Here is a 13,984-nt window from a genome sequence, read left to right on the forward strand (position 1 = left end):
TAACTTCACAACCCTCCAAGGCCTTTGCAGCATTACTATTCCAGATATCTGAGGGTTGATTGTGTTCATGACATTGAAACTACTTGTAAAAATGAGACATCACATGTCAATACTTGAATGTGCAATGTATCTGAACTGCAGGCAAACGGTGCCGTTATTGGTGCCATTTGTGTCCCTGTGAACTACTAGATTAATGCTGGAGAGCTGTTTATTCTGATTTGTCTTTTAATTGTAGAGAGAGAGCTTTAAAACAAACCCACTCATTAGCTCAGTCCATTAGGTAATTCAGCAAAGCAAGGCCTTGCCTTTCACAACCTCACTGCTGAAACTACGCTGTTGATTTTATCCTACCCCTCAGAGTGAATCCCTTTCACTGCAAAATCTGAAAAGGTCACAGAAACATTCAGTCGTGCTCACTGCTCGCTCCCTTTCTTTGCCTTTTGTCAGTGTCACGGCAGAGCAGGAAAATTGGCGCTTCGTCATTGACAAAGCACTTATTTTTTTTTTAAACTTACCTTTTCTTTTCAGAATTCTTCCATTTTAATAGAACATATTCCTGTTGGTTAGCTCACCTTCGGGAAGGGGGATGTGCTCAGTGTGTACATGAGGGGAGAGATCTTATGCTCCTGAATGTGCTGACAAGCTGGTTAAGTGGGGTGTGGTCCCTGGTGGCACGCTAACGCTCTCTGTTGTAGTTTTCTTGCCAAGTCACATTATCATATTGCCCACTTTGTGCCACTCTCCAATCATTTTTGAGTTCACTCTGCACTAATGCAGTATAGAGCACAGCATTCAAAGTTTATACTGCCCATTCATGAGGTGATTTATGAATTATATTCTGTTTTCTGTCGGGAATTCAATCTTTTATCTTGTGTAAAGCCATGATGCCCCCACCTGATTGGAACTACAGTGTGTGCAGACTTGTGCTGGCGAGGACTATGGGCGTAGCGCAAACAGACTATTGGTCCACTGCATCAGCATGACACATGGATTTAATAAATCCCATTTAGCATTAGCATATTAATTAGAATCGCACATCATCGCCACATGGTGCATGTAGTCCATTCATGCTTATCTGACACACATTTCGATGCATCCTCATCCGGTGGATAAAAGAAATCTCCATGTGCGTGCATGTGTTTTCACCTAATTCCTGTGCCCTACCCCGACTCCTGTCATTTTCTCTGAACAACCACCCCTTCTATGAAAAATGAAGAGTTACTTGATATGCATTATAAATAGCTGCTCCGTGATTGGACGAGCCCAGATTCTCCTGCAAGCTCTTCCGTATAGCAACAGTCCCCTCCCATCTCTCCTTCTCGCCTCTTCTCCCTGGAATCCCCCTTCTCTCCTCCTCCTCCTCCCCCCTCCCATCTCCTTCCCTCTTTCAAAATGCAGACAGATCTCATCCTCCATGTGGCTTCACCCCCCTGCACACAATGCACTGGGTGCTGCCACTGGCTTTAGATGTGGCAGGCAGTGTCTACGTAGGGGGCTCCTCTGCTCTCCTCTCTCCTGGTCTCCTCTAAGCTACAGACTGACTCGCTCCTCCCGCTGGCTCCCACTGCTGCGGCAGCATCTGGATGTGGTCGCCATGGCAACAGCAGCGGGCCTGACCCCACCTCCTCTCCCCTTCTCTTCTCTCTCCACACACACACACACACTCTCTCTCTCTCCCTCTCACACAAACACAACGCCTTTACCCCTCCTACTCCCCCTCTCCTTCTCTTAAGCTTTTTTTTTTTTTCTGCGCGACTGGGTGCGTTTCCTTCAAGCTTGACCTGGATTCTGCGTGCGGCGCCACGTCTGCCACGCTGCATGTGTGACAGAAGTGATGATGACATGGTGAGATGGGTGTGCATGGTCAACTGACCTGTTTCCCAGAACTTTTACGGTCAAACAGGAAATTACCTCCTTTCATCTCGTTTATTCTCCTTTACTTCTCCCCCTGTTTTCTGTCTGCAGTTACTATTCCTCTCCTTTTCATTCTTTTTCCTTTCCTCTCCTCTTTTTGTTTCTCCTCTCCTCTCTTCCTTCTTTCCTCTCATTTCCTTGTTTCTCCTCTCCTTTACTTGTTTCTCCTCTCCTCTCCTCCCCCAATCACTCCCACCGTTCTCTTTCTACCCCCTTCCCATGTGCTTCAGGGAAGAAGCAAGGGGCTGCAAAAAAAAGCATGAAAAGGAGTCAGCTGTATCCTCCCTCCTCCATCACTGTACTCCATATCACACCCTGAGCCACTCTGCAACCCCCCCTCCTCTCCCCAACCTCCCCCATCACAAATCCTTGCCTCCTCCTCAGCTGAATATTTGAACAAAGATATCAGCCTCCTGAAGGCAGATATCGCTGCGTTTTTGTCACACTGACGTATGCAGCTCTTAAGTACATGGAATTTATTGTACATTTCCTCTTTTTCGGCTCTTTTTGTGACAACATGAAGGCAAGCCGGCAGCAATGTGTGCATAGATCTGTAGAGGCACACTTTGCCTGATATGAGTCACAGCCATCATTCATTGAAATACAAGTTTCCTTTACAGAAAGGAAAGGCTCTGTGCAGGGATGGCAGCACAGTGGATGGGGGCAGCTCATTTATTATAAGAGATAAATGAATATCTGCACTTGTCATAGATAGCTGCGCACTGTTCCACTTGTTTTAATTCTGCCTATCTGAAACATAATTTGGACATCTTTTTTCATACTTTTTGTACATTTCTTCTTTTCTTTTCTTTCTTAAGCCTTTCATTTGCAAAATCACCTTTACAGCACATCTGGTTACTGCCTTCTGTGTGCCTTTAAGTCGCTCTTATTTATTATTTTTATGTGGACCTCTGGAAGATCATCAAACACTTTGTTGGAACTAAGTGAGATACAAAAATTGGAAAAAAAGATATGAGGTATAAGGTATCTGCCTGCATGCAGCACATGACATGAACATGAGCACATGTGGTCCAACCATCCTTACACATAAGCAACATGACGAGTCCTGTGCGAGCTCAGACAGAGAGCATGTACGTGTAGCAGAGGAACAGTATGTTGGAAAAGCACACGGTTGCCACGATAAAACAATCAGCCGTGTTTTACCAGGCGGCCGAGTCCAACGTCGTTTGTGGGAAAGCATCAAGGCCGGCACACCTGTTGGTCTCTGGGGAAATGCATCTTTTGTACTCTTCTGTCCGTGTCTGCGTGCTCTTATGTTCCCTCCTCATTTGGACTGTGAGAGTTATTTATTTGGATCCATGACGTGTGGCTCGGTGGGAGGGGATTCACGGGGAAGTAACAGCCGTGAGGGAGTGTGCCTTGATCAAATTAGTCTTTCTAATTCAATCTGTTCACAGCACTTGGAGTCCATCATGCTTTATTCAGTAAGGTGAGCATACTAATTGTGCTCTGATCTCTCTCTCTCTTTCTCCTCTCACCTACTTTTGCACATTTTTTTTCTTTTTTTCTCACCATCCCCACCTTCATACTACGACACGTTCTTTGCCCTCTCTTTGCCTTCTTTCCCTGCTTCGCCTCAACACACCTCCACCCACTCTTTCCTTACCCAATTTCATCCTCCTGTAACGACCCTCGACCCTCCTCTGGGCTTCTTTTCCATCTCCACTGTCTCTGTAGTAGAATTGGTGGACCAGCAGAGGGTGCTGAGGACCGGTTGCCTGGTGACCGGCGTCCACACTCCACCCATCCGACGTAACAGCAAGCTGGCCACCCTGGGGCGCATCTTCAAGCCCTGGAAGTGGAGGAAAAAGAAAAATGAAAAGCTCAAGCAGAGTTCCACAGGTACAGTGCTGGGTGGGTGGGCGGGTGGGTGAAGGGTGAAGGGATGGTGTGAGGGTGGAAGATTTCCACATTCACATTTGCAAATGGTTGCGCACACACATTGAAATGCTCTCCTCATCTCTGCCCTAACGAATTAGGTTAGGAAGGGATGATGAGAGTGTGGGTGGGAAGGTGTGGCAAGTCATGGTCCAACTGTCTGAATTAAGTCAGTTCTCATCAATTTCATCTTATTCTGTTTCCAGAATCGTCAATGACATTCTGTGGAATATTCTGCTTCTGAGTCGATTTGTACATGAAAACATTCTGCTTGAAAATATGAAATACAAGAAGTAAAATCAACATAGACAAATACAAGTGATAAAGGTTTTAAGTTTGGTTCACATTGTACAAATTGAGCAAGGACACATGTCATTTCTGGCTACCATCTTTGTATGGTTTAGGAAACAGAGTCAAAACTGGGGAAACGGTTTTAAAAATATAAGTTTTATTGTGTATTTTTTCATCCAGTTGGTTAAACGAGTCTTTGAGGATTCTGGAAATAACTTCAGAGCAGCAATAAGCTTTGTTAAACCACTTTATGGGCTTTTCAAACTGGTATTTATTTCTCAGAAAATTTGGACCTTTAGCTCTGTGAGTCAAATGGAAGTGAAACACACGACAGAGAAAGCTGTGAAACAAAAGTCCAACAACTGCATGTGTTGATCTTTAATTCCAATCATTCATTTGGGAATCAGAATCTTAAAATGATGACACAATACGATCAGCTCAACTGAAGCAGTAATATCGACGTCTGGTACAGTCACCTTGTGTGCCTGCTCTTAAAAGCAGGCGTTGCATGCATCCACAGTATGTCTGGCGTTATATGCTGAACACAAGGCTAAATGTGATGCACGTGCTGTAATGGAGAATGCTGTTGAATCAAGGTGACATAAAGAGCGAATGTCACTCAGGGAGAGATGTGACAGCTGGTCACTTCAGAGGTCTGTTGCAGTGCTTCTCTGCTCACATGTGCACCTGATCCATCAGGAATCAGGCATGTAAGATGCTCTCATAATGCTGTTTCTGAGTATCTGTACAGATCAGCTGCATCATGAAGCAACAAGAGGTACAGCATCAATACAGAAATGCCCCTCTCTGAGTGGAGATTATTTATATGAATGCAACATCATTTTTGTTTATCCACAGCACAGAAATCATGGCAGCTAAACACCTTTCTCCACCTCTTCCTCTCTCACAGATGTAGCATTATCCAGCGGTCTTCTATGCCACGACCCGAGCTCCCCCACCCAGGGCTGCTGCTCAGATGGCACAGTCCTGCTTGGAGGATTCGGGGGACCTTTGAACCCAAACCTCACAGTCAGCAGTGTGGAATACCTTGGTCCTGAGGAGGAGCACCCCCCTCCAGGTAGGACAGTCCCTCGCTGTTCTCAGAGTCAACAAATCAATGGAAATTATGGAGCTGCAAAAGCAACAGACAAGAGGAAAAATGGATTAGTATAATGGCTGGGTGTCTTTTCCGCCCCTTAGTAGATCAATATGAGACTGTATAAGATTGCTGTGGTCAATTTGATAAAATACTTGAAACCAATGTGAATGAAGGTGGAATGACTTTTATGCTGTTTTCATACTACAAAAGATGCTAAAAAAAACTGTTGACATCATGATATAATTGAATTAGTGCTATATGTACATATAATAAGTAACGTAATGCAATCCACACAGCTATGAAGCTCGCAAGACATTTGTGTGTGAATCAATCCCCTACACATGAACCATTAGAGGGCAGCAAAGACAAGTCAATGACGTTCTTTGCCTCCACTCTCATCTGCCATGACACGTCTACTGCGTGTATATTTGAGTGTGCGAAAGCAGTACAATATAGTACATTTACGTTGTTTTGATTACAGTTTGTATTATCCAACTTTTTATTTCATTTATAGATCTAGTTGTGTCAATTATAACCACACTGTGATGTACAGTAATTCCTGCATAACCGCCCTGATCTACAGTAATTGCTGCATAATCTCCTTTTATGTTTTTCCTTCATTCGTGTCCTCCAGTAGCTGCCCCTCTCCAGGACTGTGAACGGGTAGAGGAGAGCGTACCGAACGCAGAGGAGGACGGAGGTGAGGAGGTGCACCCTGCTGGGGATTTACCTGAGGGGCTGCAGGACTTGGGAGAGCAGATGGAAGACAGAGCAGAGGAGGAGATTCCACCTGGAACTTCCCCACCACAAGTACCTCCAAAACTGTTGTCCCAGCTGAGTGCTGGAGATGGTGAGTGCTGAGAGGAGAGGAGAGGTCACTTTTATCTCAGATACAGTAAATGTGCATTCACAGAGGAGCTGTATAAAAGCTCGGTCTGATCTACAGATGGGTGAGAAATGAAGAGAAACTGAATGAATTAATGAACAGAGGAAAATAAAAAAGCTTGATGTTTCCATACAGGGCATGAGAATAGTAAGACTAAAAGTAGAGATAACGCATTAAAAGTAAAAGCTTGTTCAGTACCCCTGTGACTGATTTATTATTACTGTGTGTAATGTGAGAGCAGCATTTCACTGCTACTACTTCAAACTATATAGTTCAGTGGTTGATGCCAGTGAATCTGAGGGGTCGTGAGAAGATTAAAGGTTGAGATCATATTGCCCCAGGTTTAGCTCATCTGCACTGACGGCTTGTAAGATTTAGATCAGATTTTAAGATTTACTGATTACTTTTCAAGCACAGAAAGCCTCGAGCTACATTATGACCTTTTAACGCAGCCTTAGATCCTGTGGAGTTCAACAGTGCAGGTTCAAGAGGAAAGGTGACTGTGCTTTCTCTGTCAGGGCGCCTGCACTTTGTAAGGACCTGCCTGAGGAAATCAGTTTCATCTTTTCAATCCCCTCTTAAAAAAAAAAAACGAAAAGAAAACAGGCTTTTATGTGAATCACTCCCTATGGATGGTTTGGAACCACTGAAGGGTCTTTTTGTTTCCTGTGTTGTATAACCATTTATTTTTCAGCACACACTTGTGTGTAACGTTTTAATCTGTATCTTTGTTGGTGTGTGTTTAGTTATATCTGTTTACCTCACATATTACTATTTTATCTTTTCCTTTTTTCCTTTTCCCTGCGTTCATATTTTTCCTGCAGATGTTCAGATTTCCTCTCAGCTGTGTGAGTCAAACACTGGAGAGTCTAAACCCCTTAAGCACAAATGTAAATGTATTTCTCAAACTTCAGCTCAGTAAGATCTGAGTCTAAGAGACACCCCAGCCCTGATGACCCTGCAAACCAATATGAGGATTTATAAAAAGACAGAGATTCTGTTCATTAACCTCCAGCGTTTCTCTGCTCGTTCCTCCCTTTCAGATTCAGGCCCTGTGTCTCTCCCCGCTCACCTGCCCAACTCCTACCTCCCCAAGGAGCCCCTACCCAGGGCCACAGAAAGCCTGTCTTCAATGACCCTGCCGCTACGAGGGCCCCTGGCCAACTCCTCAGGGTCCCCACATCTAGGCAATATGATGCACCCTCCCATGCCCCCTAGCTGCATAATGGAGGAACTGCAGAGAGCGTTTGCTTCCAAGAACAGACAGGAGAGGTGAGTTCTCAGGTTAACCGGTACATCTGTTTCTATTAGCTTCCTCATTCACACATACTGGACTGGACCATGAAAAAGAAATATGTTGCTTTGTTTGTTGTCTTACTGGTGTTCAAGCTAATGCGGGCTGATGAAAGGCTTCTAGCCCTTTTGAAAGGATAAGATGATACTATATATGAGAAGCATTTGGTGGCTACAATGAAGCTCACTAATCTCCCTTTGAATACATTTAGTCTTGCTTTGCTTTACCTCCTCCCTCTGCTATCAGCATTCAGGTGTCCTCCTCCCTGTGTCTCCTCAGCATCCATGACGGGTGTGAGCAGGGCTCACCCCCGCGTCTCTGGTGTTCTGACGGACGGCTCTCTCGCTCCTGCAGCTCTGAGAACCAACACACATCATCTCTGGGGGGCGGCTGTGTGGGAGGTGGAGGGTCCGACTGGCCCAAGAAGGAGGCGGAGGAGAATAAGGAGAACGTGCGGCTGGACCAGTGCTTCTCCAACACCTCAGGCCTCCCCACCGACTTGGACGGCTGGAATGAATCCGTCATCTCTGGTGGGTTGAAGTATGATTTACAGTGCAGCCTGTAAACATTTTGTCTATCACACTCTGTTGGTTTTGGGTCTGTACTGTACGTGTTAGAATTAAGAGTTAACAATGGATGATAATAAGTGACGAGTTTTCCGTGTGTTAATGCGCGTATGCATGGTTGCAGGCACACTTCCTCGCAGGCTAAGGAAGGAGTTGCTTGCCGTCAAACTACGAAACAGGCCCAGCAAGCAGGAGCTGGAGGACAGGAATATCTTCCCAGCAAGGAGCGACCAGGAGAGGCAGGAAATTCGCCAGCAGATCGAGATGAAACTCGCCAAGTGAGCAATGAAATCTTCTCTGCATTTCTGTCTGTGTGTCTGGAGCGTTGATCATTGATGGACGCCAGGTTGTACAATGTATTTCATCCTGGCATATGAAGCGTTTTAATGATATCAATAACACGTCTTTGTTCCTGCTGAAATATCTTCCGAGCTACAATCCCTGAATATTAATCTACAGTTAGTTAATGATTCCATGTTCATCCAGGTGCAACGATGCAAACCCATGGCAGAACTGGAAAATGGATTTTTGCAGGGTAAACCTGCTTTACATGTTTAATTGCATCAGTTGCTTAACATCCAACAGTAGGCGGTGAGATAAAAAATCAGATCTAAGAGGATTACCTGATTGTTTTGACAGACTTGATTTGTGTAGTGTAATCTGCTGCTGCTCAGATGAGACTCAATGGGTGTCATACTTTCACTCGGGAAGCCTCTCTGTGATATTCCAGTGAAGCAACCGTTTTGACTAAAACGAAACTAAAAGAAATGATATATCTATTCAAACCAAATGGAATGAAGTCATAGAAATCCTTTGGCACAAAAAATACACAAATGCTAAGTATGCTTTCAGTGCAACAAGTGCAGACAGACCCTGCTTCCACCTCTGATGTTTTCCTCTATGCCCTGGACATTAATAGAACAACTGGCTTTTCTAATCCAACCGAGAAACGTAATTTCAAAGACTGACAGCAGCAGTCTCGTGTGTGAATGTGTCACAGGACCCAGGTTCTTTAACACCAGCGTATCAAACCGGGGCACACCACAGCGTTACATAACCTGCTGTGCAATAACAGCCGAGCACAAAGCACCGCCCACACTATCTGGAGAACAAGATGTATCGTCTGTCTGTGAGACGGCTAAGAATACTGCATCCCTGCTCTATTCTTAGATTAGCTGGAAGAACACGTCTTATTGTTATTTGAGAAAAGGTGCGTAAGTGTTCACAAGCAAACAGCTTATGTAAAGGTGAGGATGGAGCACGACGGGTCCGTGTCTTGAAAGACAGAGAGGTTCCACTTGTAGCACGGCAGTGAGAGCGCCTGTTACATAAAGACCTGCTGTAGTTCCACACTAGCGCTGGGTTAAATTGGGTTGAAAAAAAAACCTTTGCGCTGCTCCAGGATTTTAGAGGCGGTGTAAAATGTAAAAGGCTTCATGGAAAGGCAGTGGTTGAAGTTTGTCACTTGTTTGTTTGGAGTTATCATCACCGGCAGAACCTGTAAAGCTCGAGGCTCTAAATGAGTTATTTTGATTCGCCTACACTGTCAAGCACATGCAGGAAAATCCGTTTCCATCCCACAGTACTGTATATGCATATATTGAAGGCACACTGCACCATTTTGAAAGGAAATCCTGGTTAAATATAGCTCATGGTGAAGAGGAGGGAAAACAGCTCATTTCCCTTGTGAATTCACTCCAAATGACAAAACAATCCATCACACACTCCTCTGGATTTCTCCGGGTGACTCCCACCATAGATCCAGTCTGCTCTTTTTCTCCATCCTGTCCGCAGCTCACAGTGAAACCCTACTGTTGCATTTGCTGCAAATCAAGCAGAAAATGCCAGGAGGACTCACGGTGGATAATGACACCTCGTCTCTCCGTTGTGTCAGTGATAGATGACCTTTCTATCTTTAGAGGCTCCCCGCCGAGCACTTGTGCTGCAGCCGCACTCTGCTGTTTCTAATCTTAGCCGCTGATACTGTTCAATAATGCACTGCCCTCCCTCCACAAATGTGTTGTCGGGGAGTCATATCAGCAGAAATGATAGGGGGGGGAGCAGGTGGGGGCCTGCCTGCTACTGTACTCGACAAAAGAAAAAGCTAGGAATGGCCAATTTTGTCTCTTTGCGCAGTTGGCAGCTGATATAAAAGACTGAAAGCCTCTGCCACCCACTCGTTGGTTTTCATTCCTTTGTTTGGATTTTTCATTCCTCCCTTGGCTGGCGTGCTTACACTTTCTATTCTAGCTCATTTTATTACAGAACATCCTGAGTGGCAAATGGAAACCCATCTGCCAACAGGCGTTTATGCGTCATCACGGTATTCTGGGGATACCTTTAAGCTCTTATTTCAGCAATTAAACCCGGATGTAGAGAGTGGTGGGAGGGAATCTGGTGCAGTGAGTCAGTGTGTTGTCCCATGTAATGATATCCTCAGTTATCCCAAATAAATGATCTTGTGTCACCTGAGAGCGCCACAGATTCATGTCTCACAAAGAAGAAAATCTGACTTTCTTATCAAAATAGTGTCAAACATTGACGGTGATCTCTGGTTCATTCAGCTCAAAGATGAGCAAAGGTGGTCTGTTTCTAAAAATAGCCACAGATGCTCTGTACAGCACGCCGGCTCTGTGTGTAACAGTGAAGTCCACATTAGTGTGTTGCTAGGGAGAAGTGAGACTTTCTGCGGGAGCACTCTATTGTCTCAAAGACACGAGTGTTGTTGCTAAGCAACTCGCAGACCGGGTCAATGATACGGGATGGTCGTACTGGCTGAAGATGTGGAAATGATTTTTCTGTTTCATCTGTTTGAAATGTAATACTGTAAGAGCTGTGGGAACACCGGAGGCTCGTGAAGCCTCAGAGTGGTCGTGCTGGGCTGTTCCTCACCTGATGAGTGGGCACGAAACGTTTCATTGGATCAAAAACGTCCCTTTTTATCAAAAGAGGATACAGATGGAAATACAAGTGAATCAAATACTGCTTATGTGCAAAATGCTGAAAGTGTTCCAAAAAATTTTGTTGTGTGTTTTTGTTCCATTTCTAGTCAAAGTATTGAATTGCTCCTCATGCTATTCCTGGACGTCTGGTCATGCATGTGGTAATCAACAGATTGATTGGTGCCTGTGCTCGTTACTGTAAAGATATCTAGAACTGTGATGTTGCTTCTCTCCTCGGCTGCTGTGGCTTCACTGATGTGGAAGAGATGTTGAGAACAAACCTGAGACAAATTACATCGTGACATAATACAGTCGAGCGCTTCGTTTTAAATGGTGCCATTTGTTCCTACACAGATTTGGTTTTAGTCTCACCTAAATAGTATAACACGGTTCAGACGACTGAAGGTGTTTCATGAGCTACTGAGAGCTGCAACGATTAGTAGATTAATCGATTACTTGATCAAGAGAAAATTCATTGACAACTATTTTGTTAATTATCATTTCTGTCATTTTTCAAGCTAAAATTTCAAACGTTTGCTGGTTTCAGTTTTTTTAATGTCAGGATTCGATTCTTAAATGAAGAGTCTTTGGGTTTTGGACTGTTGGTTGGCCAAAATAAGCAGTGTGAAGACATTTTATAGAGTAAATGACGAACCATGGAAATAATTGGTAGAGTTATCGATAATAAAAATGATCATTAGTTGCAGCCCTCCAGCTGTTCCCATCTCCCCAGTGGTGCATTCACGCACACACACACATTGGGTCACCTGCTTTGTGGGTGTCCAGGTCTCAGTACATGTGACCTAACTTTGATCGTTCACAGGACAGAACTATAAAGTGTCCAGGGTTATCTGGGGGGAGGGGATGAAGAGAGTCCTGCTGTGTGGTGCCATTCTGCCCTTTCTGTCCTTTCCACCTCTGGAGGTGTGCTGTGGAGTGTGCCACACGCTGTCTCAAGCTGAGCTCTGTTGTGCAGCTCACATTTATTATTTATACAAAGTAGTCTATGAATAGTTCACACACACAGGGGACTCCGGGAAAACATTGGATTTTGGAGACCTTTTGGACGCTTTGATGGTGAGGGAGCGTGACAGCTTGAAATAAGTGTACTACTAAGCATGATCTGGATGTTTAAACTTGGTCATTTTAGCAAAGAAGATAGAGGAACTGCGCGAGAGTATAAAATAAGCCTCGGTATTTTTGAATCTATCTGTGATTTCGTTTTGTGGTTGAAATACATTGTTTTCCTTCCTTGTCTTTTGTGTGACTAAAAAGAAAATGAGCTGGTGCAACGAGGGTGAAATGACTGTGCCAGTAGCCCAGTGCACATCAGGAGGAGGTTGGGGATGCCGTGAGTGGGAGCCCGTTAGGCTCCGCCTCCAACAAATTATGCATGCAGTAACCAGGGAAACTAGGGGAGTCGCGCCTCAGCAGCCCATCACGACCCAGTTCAAAAGCGCTTGTGGGCTGAGGCGGATAGTAGAGTAGTGCCCGAGCTGCCGCGGCGGTGTACACTCAGCGTAACACGGCTGCTGCACCTGAGATGCAGCATCCTGACATCGAAAAATAATTTGGTGGAGACTTCTCAAACGGGAGAATCGCGCTTCTTCGACTATTCCAGATGTGGGGAGCGCCTCTGCCTAAGCACCACAGCCGCGGTTTGGATGCGAGATGGAGACATAGGGGATTCCTCTCCAGAACGCGCACAGTGAAGAAACTCCAGCCGGTTTAAAGAGGATAGGACAGGGTCAGCTGAAGGCACAATGGTTCAAAACGTGGTTCTGGTGTTTCTCCGCAGGAGGCTGAGCCAGAGGCCGAATGTGGAGGAGCTGGAGAGTCGGAACATCCTGAAACGTAAGTCCAAGCACTTTTCTGTCTCCGAGCGAGCGTCTCCGCTAATAGACAGCCCGCAATTAAAATGTAAATAGTGTAATGGAAATTGTGAAACATGTAAAACCCATGACCAAAAATACTTTAAAGAGGGCAGGATGATGCATTAATAATAGCACAGATTGCCCAGTGTAGTACATTATTCAGGAGCAAAAGAGCGCGAGAGCACAGTCCTCCTTCACCGTGAGCCCTGTGAGAGAGATTCAGTATTACTGATGTTTATGATATTTAAGGATTTGACATCCCTTTAATTACATGATAGGTGATGATGCTGACTATCCTGTATCTACATATATATAGATATATATATTCTTTTTTTTTTTTTTTTTGAATATGTATGCTCATCTGGTAGCTGATGAATTTCTAATTTGGCTGTTTTCTTTGTCCCAGAGAGAAACGACCAGACAGAGCAGGAGGAGAGGAGGGAGATCAAACAGCGGCTAAACAGAAAGGTACAAATTTCCATGTGTTCAGGTGCATTTGTGTCTGATCATGAACATTACATGCATGGACAACGTGGGAGACTCTGGTTAGTTCATGTTCATGTTCAATAGCAGCCAGCTGTAAATGTTTGTCCACTTGTGTGTGTTCCAGCTCAACCAGCGGCCGACAGTAGATGAGCTACGAGACAGAAAGATTCTGATCCGCTTCAGCGACTATGTGGAGGTGGCCAAAGCTCAGGACTATGACCGGAGAGCAGACAAGCCGTGGACTCGGCTCTCAGCAGCAGACAAGGTGTGTGTTAGCGTGGAACACAGACACAGATGTTTGGCAGAAACTTTGCAAATAACAGAGTCAGACTTTGTGACCTGTCGTATCACTTGGACTCAACACCAAACTAAGTTCACTATTTGGGTCAGTCTGATTACATTCCCCAAATTCTCTGACGTACTGCCCATCGACTATTCGCATCGCATGTTGCTGTTATCAGCTTATCTCACCAAATCCCCTGTTCTCTTTATTTTTTTTAAGGCTGATTATACCCTCTCTTCCTCCTGCTGTCACTTTGCTGTTCAAAGGCTGCAGCACCCCAATGGCTCAGGATGTACTTAGGGATGCACTAATGCTGTTTTTCCTCTTGCCCACAGGCTGCAATCCGAAAAGAGCTGAACGAGTTTAAGAGCACCGAGATGGAAGTGCATGCCTCAAGCAAACACCTAACGAGGTCAGCATCTTTAAGTGGAGCCTATATCTGTGTGTAGT

The 13,984-nt window shown here is 44.9% G+C and overlaps 1 protein-coding gene across 3 annotated transcripts in view; it reads left to right on the forward strand.

The window, feature by feature from the left end:
• phactr3a (phosphatase and actin regulator 3a) overlaps nucleotides 1–13,984 on the forward strand; it is a 31,240-nt gene that overhangs the window by 15,606 nt on the left and 1,650 nt on the right. Inside the window, exons 2-11 of one of the 3 annotated variants that reach the window (XM_076741867.1) lie at nucleotides 3,613–3,777; nucleotides 5,015–5,182; nucleotides 5,841–6,053; nucleotides 7,133–7,361; nucleotides 7,663–7,913; nucleotides 8,074–8,227; nucleotides 12,690–12,745; nucleotides 13,172–13,233; nucleotides 13,376–13,516; nucleotides 13,870–13,946. In XM_076741867.1, the coding sequence (XP_076597982.1) occupies nucleotides 3,613–3,777; nucleotides 5,015–5,182; nucleotides 5,841–6,053; nucleotides 7,133–7,361; nucleotides 7,663–7,913; nucleotides 8,074–8,227; nucleotides 12,690–12,745; nucleotides 13,172–13,233; nucleotides 13,376–13,516; nucleotides 13,870–13,946 (1,516 nt within the window). Of the gene's footprint in view, nucleotides 1–3,612; nucleotides 3,778–5,014; nucleotides 5,183–5,837; nucleotides 6,054–7,132; nucleotides 7,362–7,662; nucleotides 7,914–8,073; nucleotides 8,228–12,689; nucleotides 12,746–13,171; nucleotides 13,234–13,375; nucleotides 13,517–13,869; nucleotides 13,947–13,984 lie in introns of all 3 variants that reach the window. The other 2 variants (XM_076741868.1, XM_076741866.1) reach the window with 2 other exon arrangements.

This window comes from Chaetodon auriga, chromosome 10 (assembly GCF_051107435.1).
Source record: "Chaetodon auriga isolate fChaAug3 chromosome 10, fChaAug3.hap1, whole genome shotgun sequence".
Taxonomy (NCBI): domain Eukaryota; kingdom Metazoa; phylum Chordata; class Actinopteri; order Chaetodontiformes; family Chaetodontidae; genus Chaetodon; species Chaetodon auriga.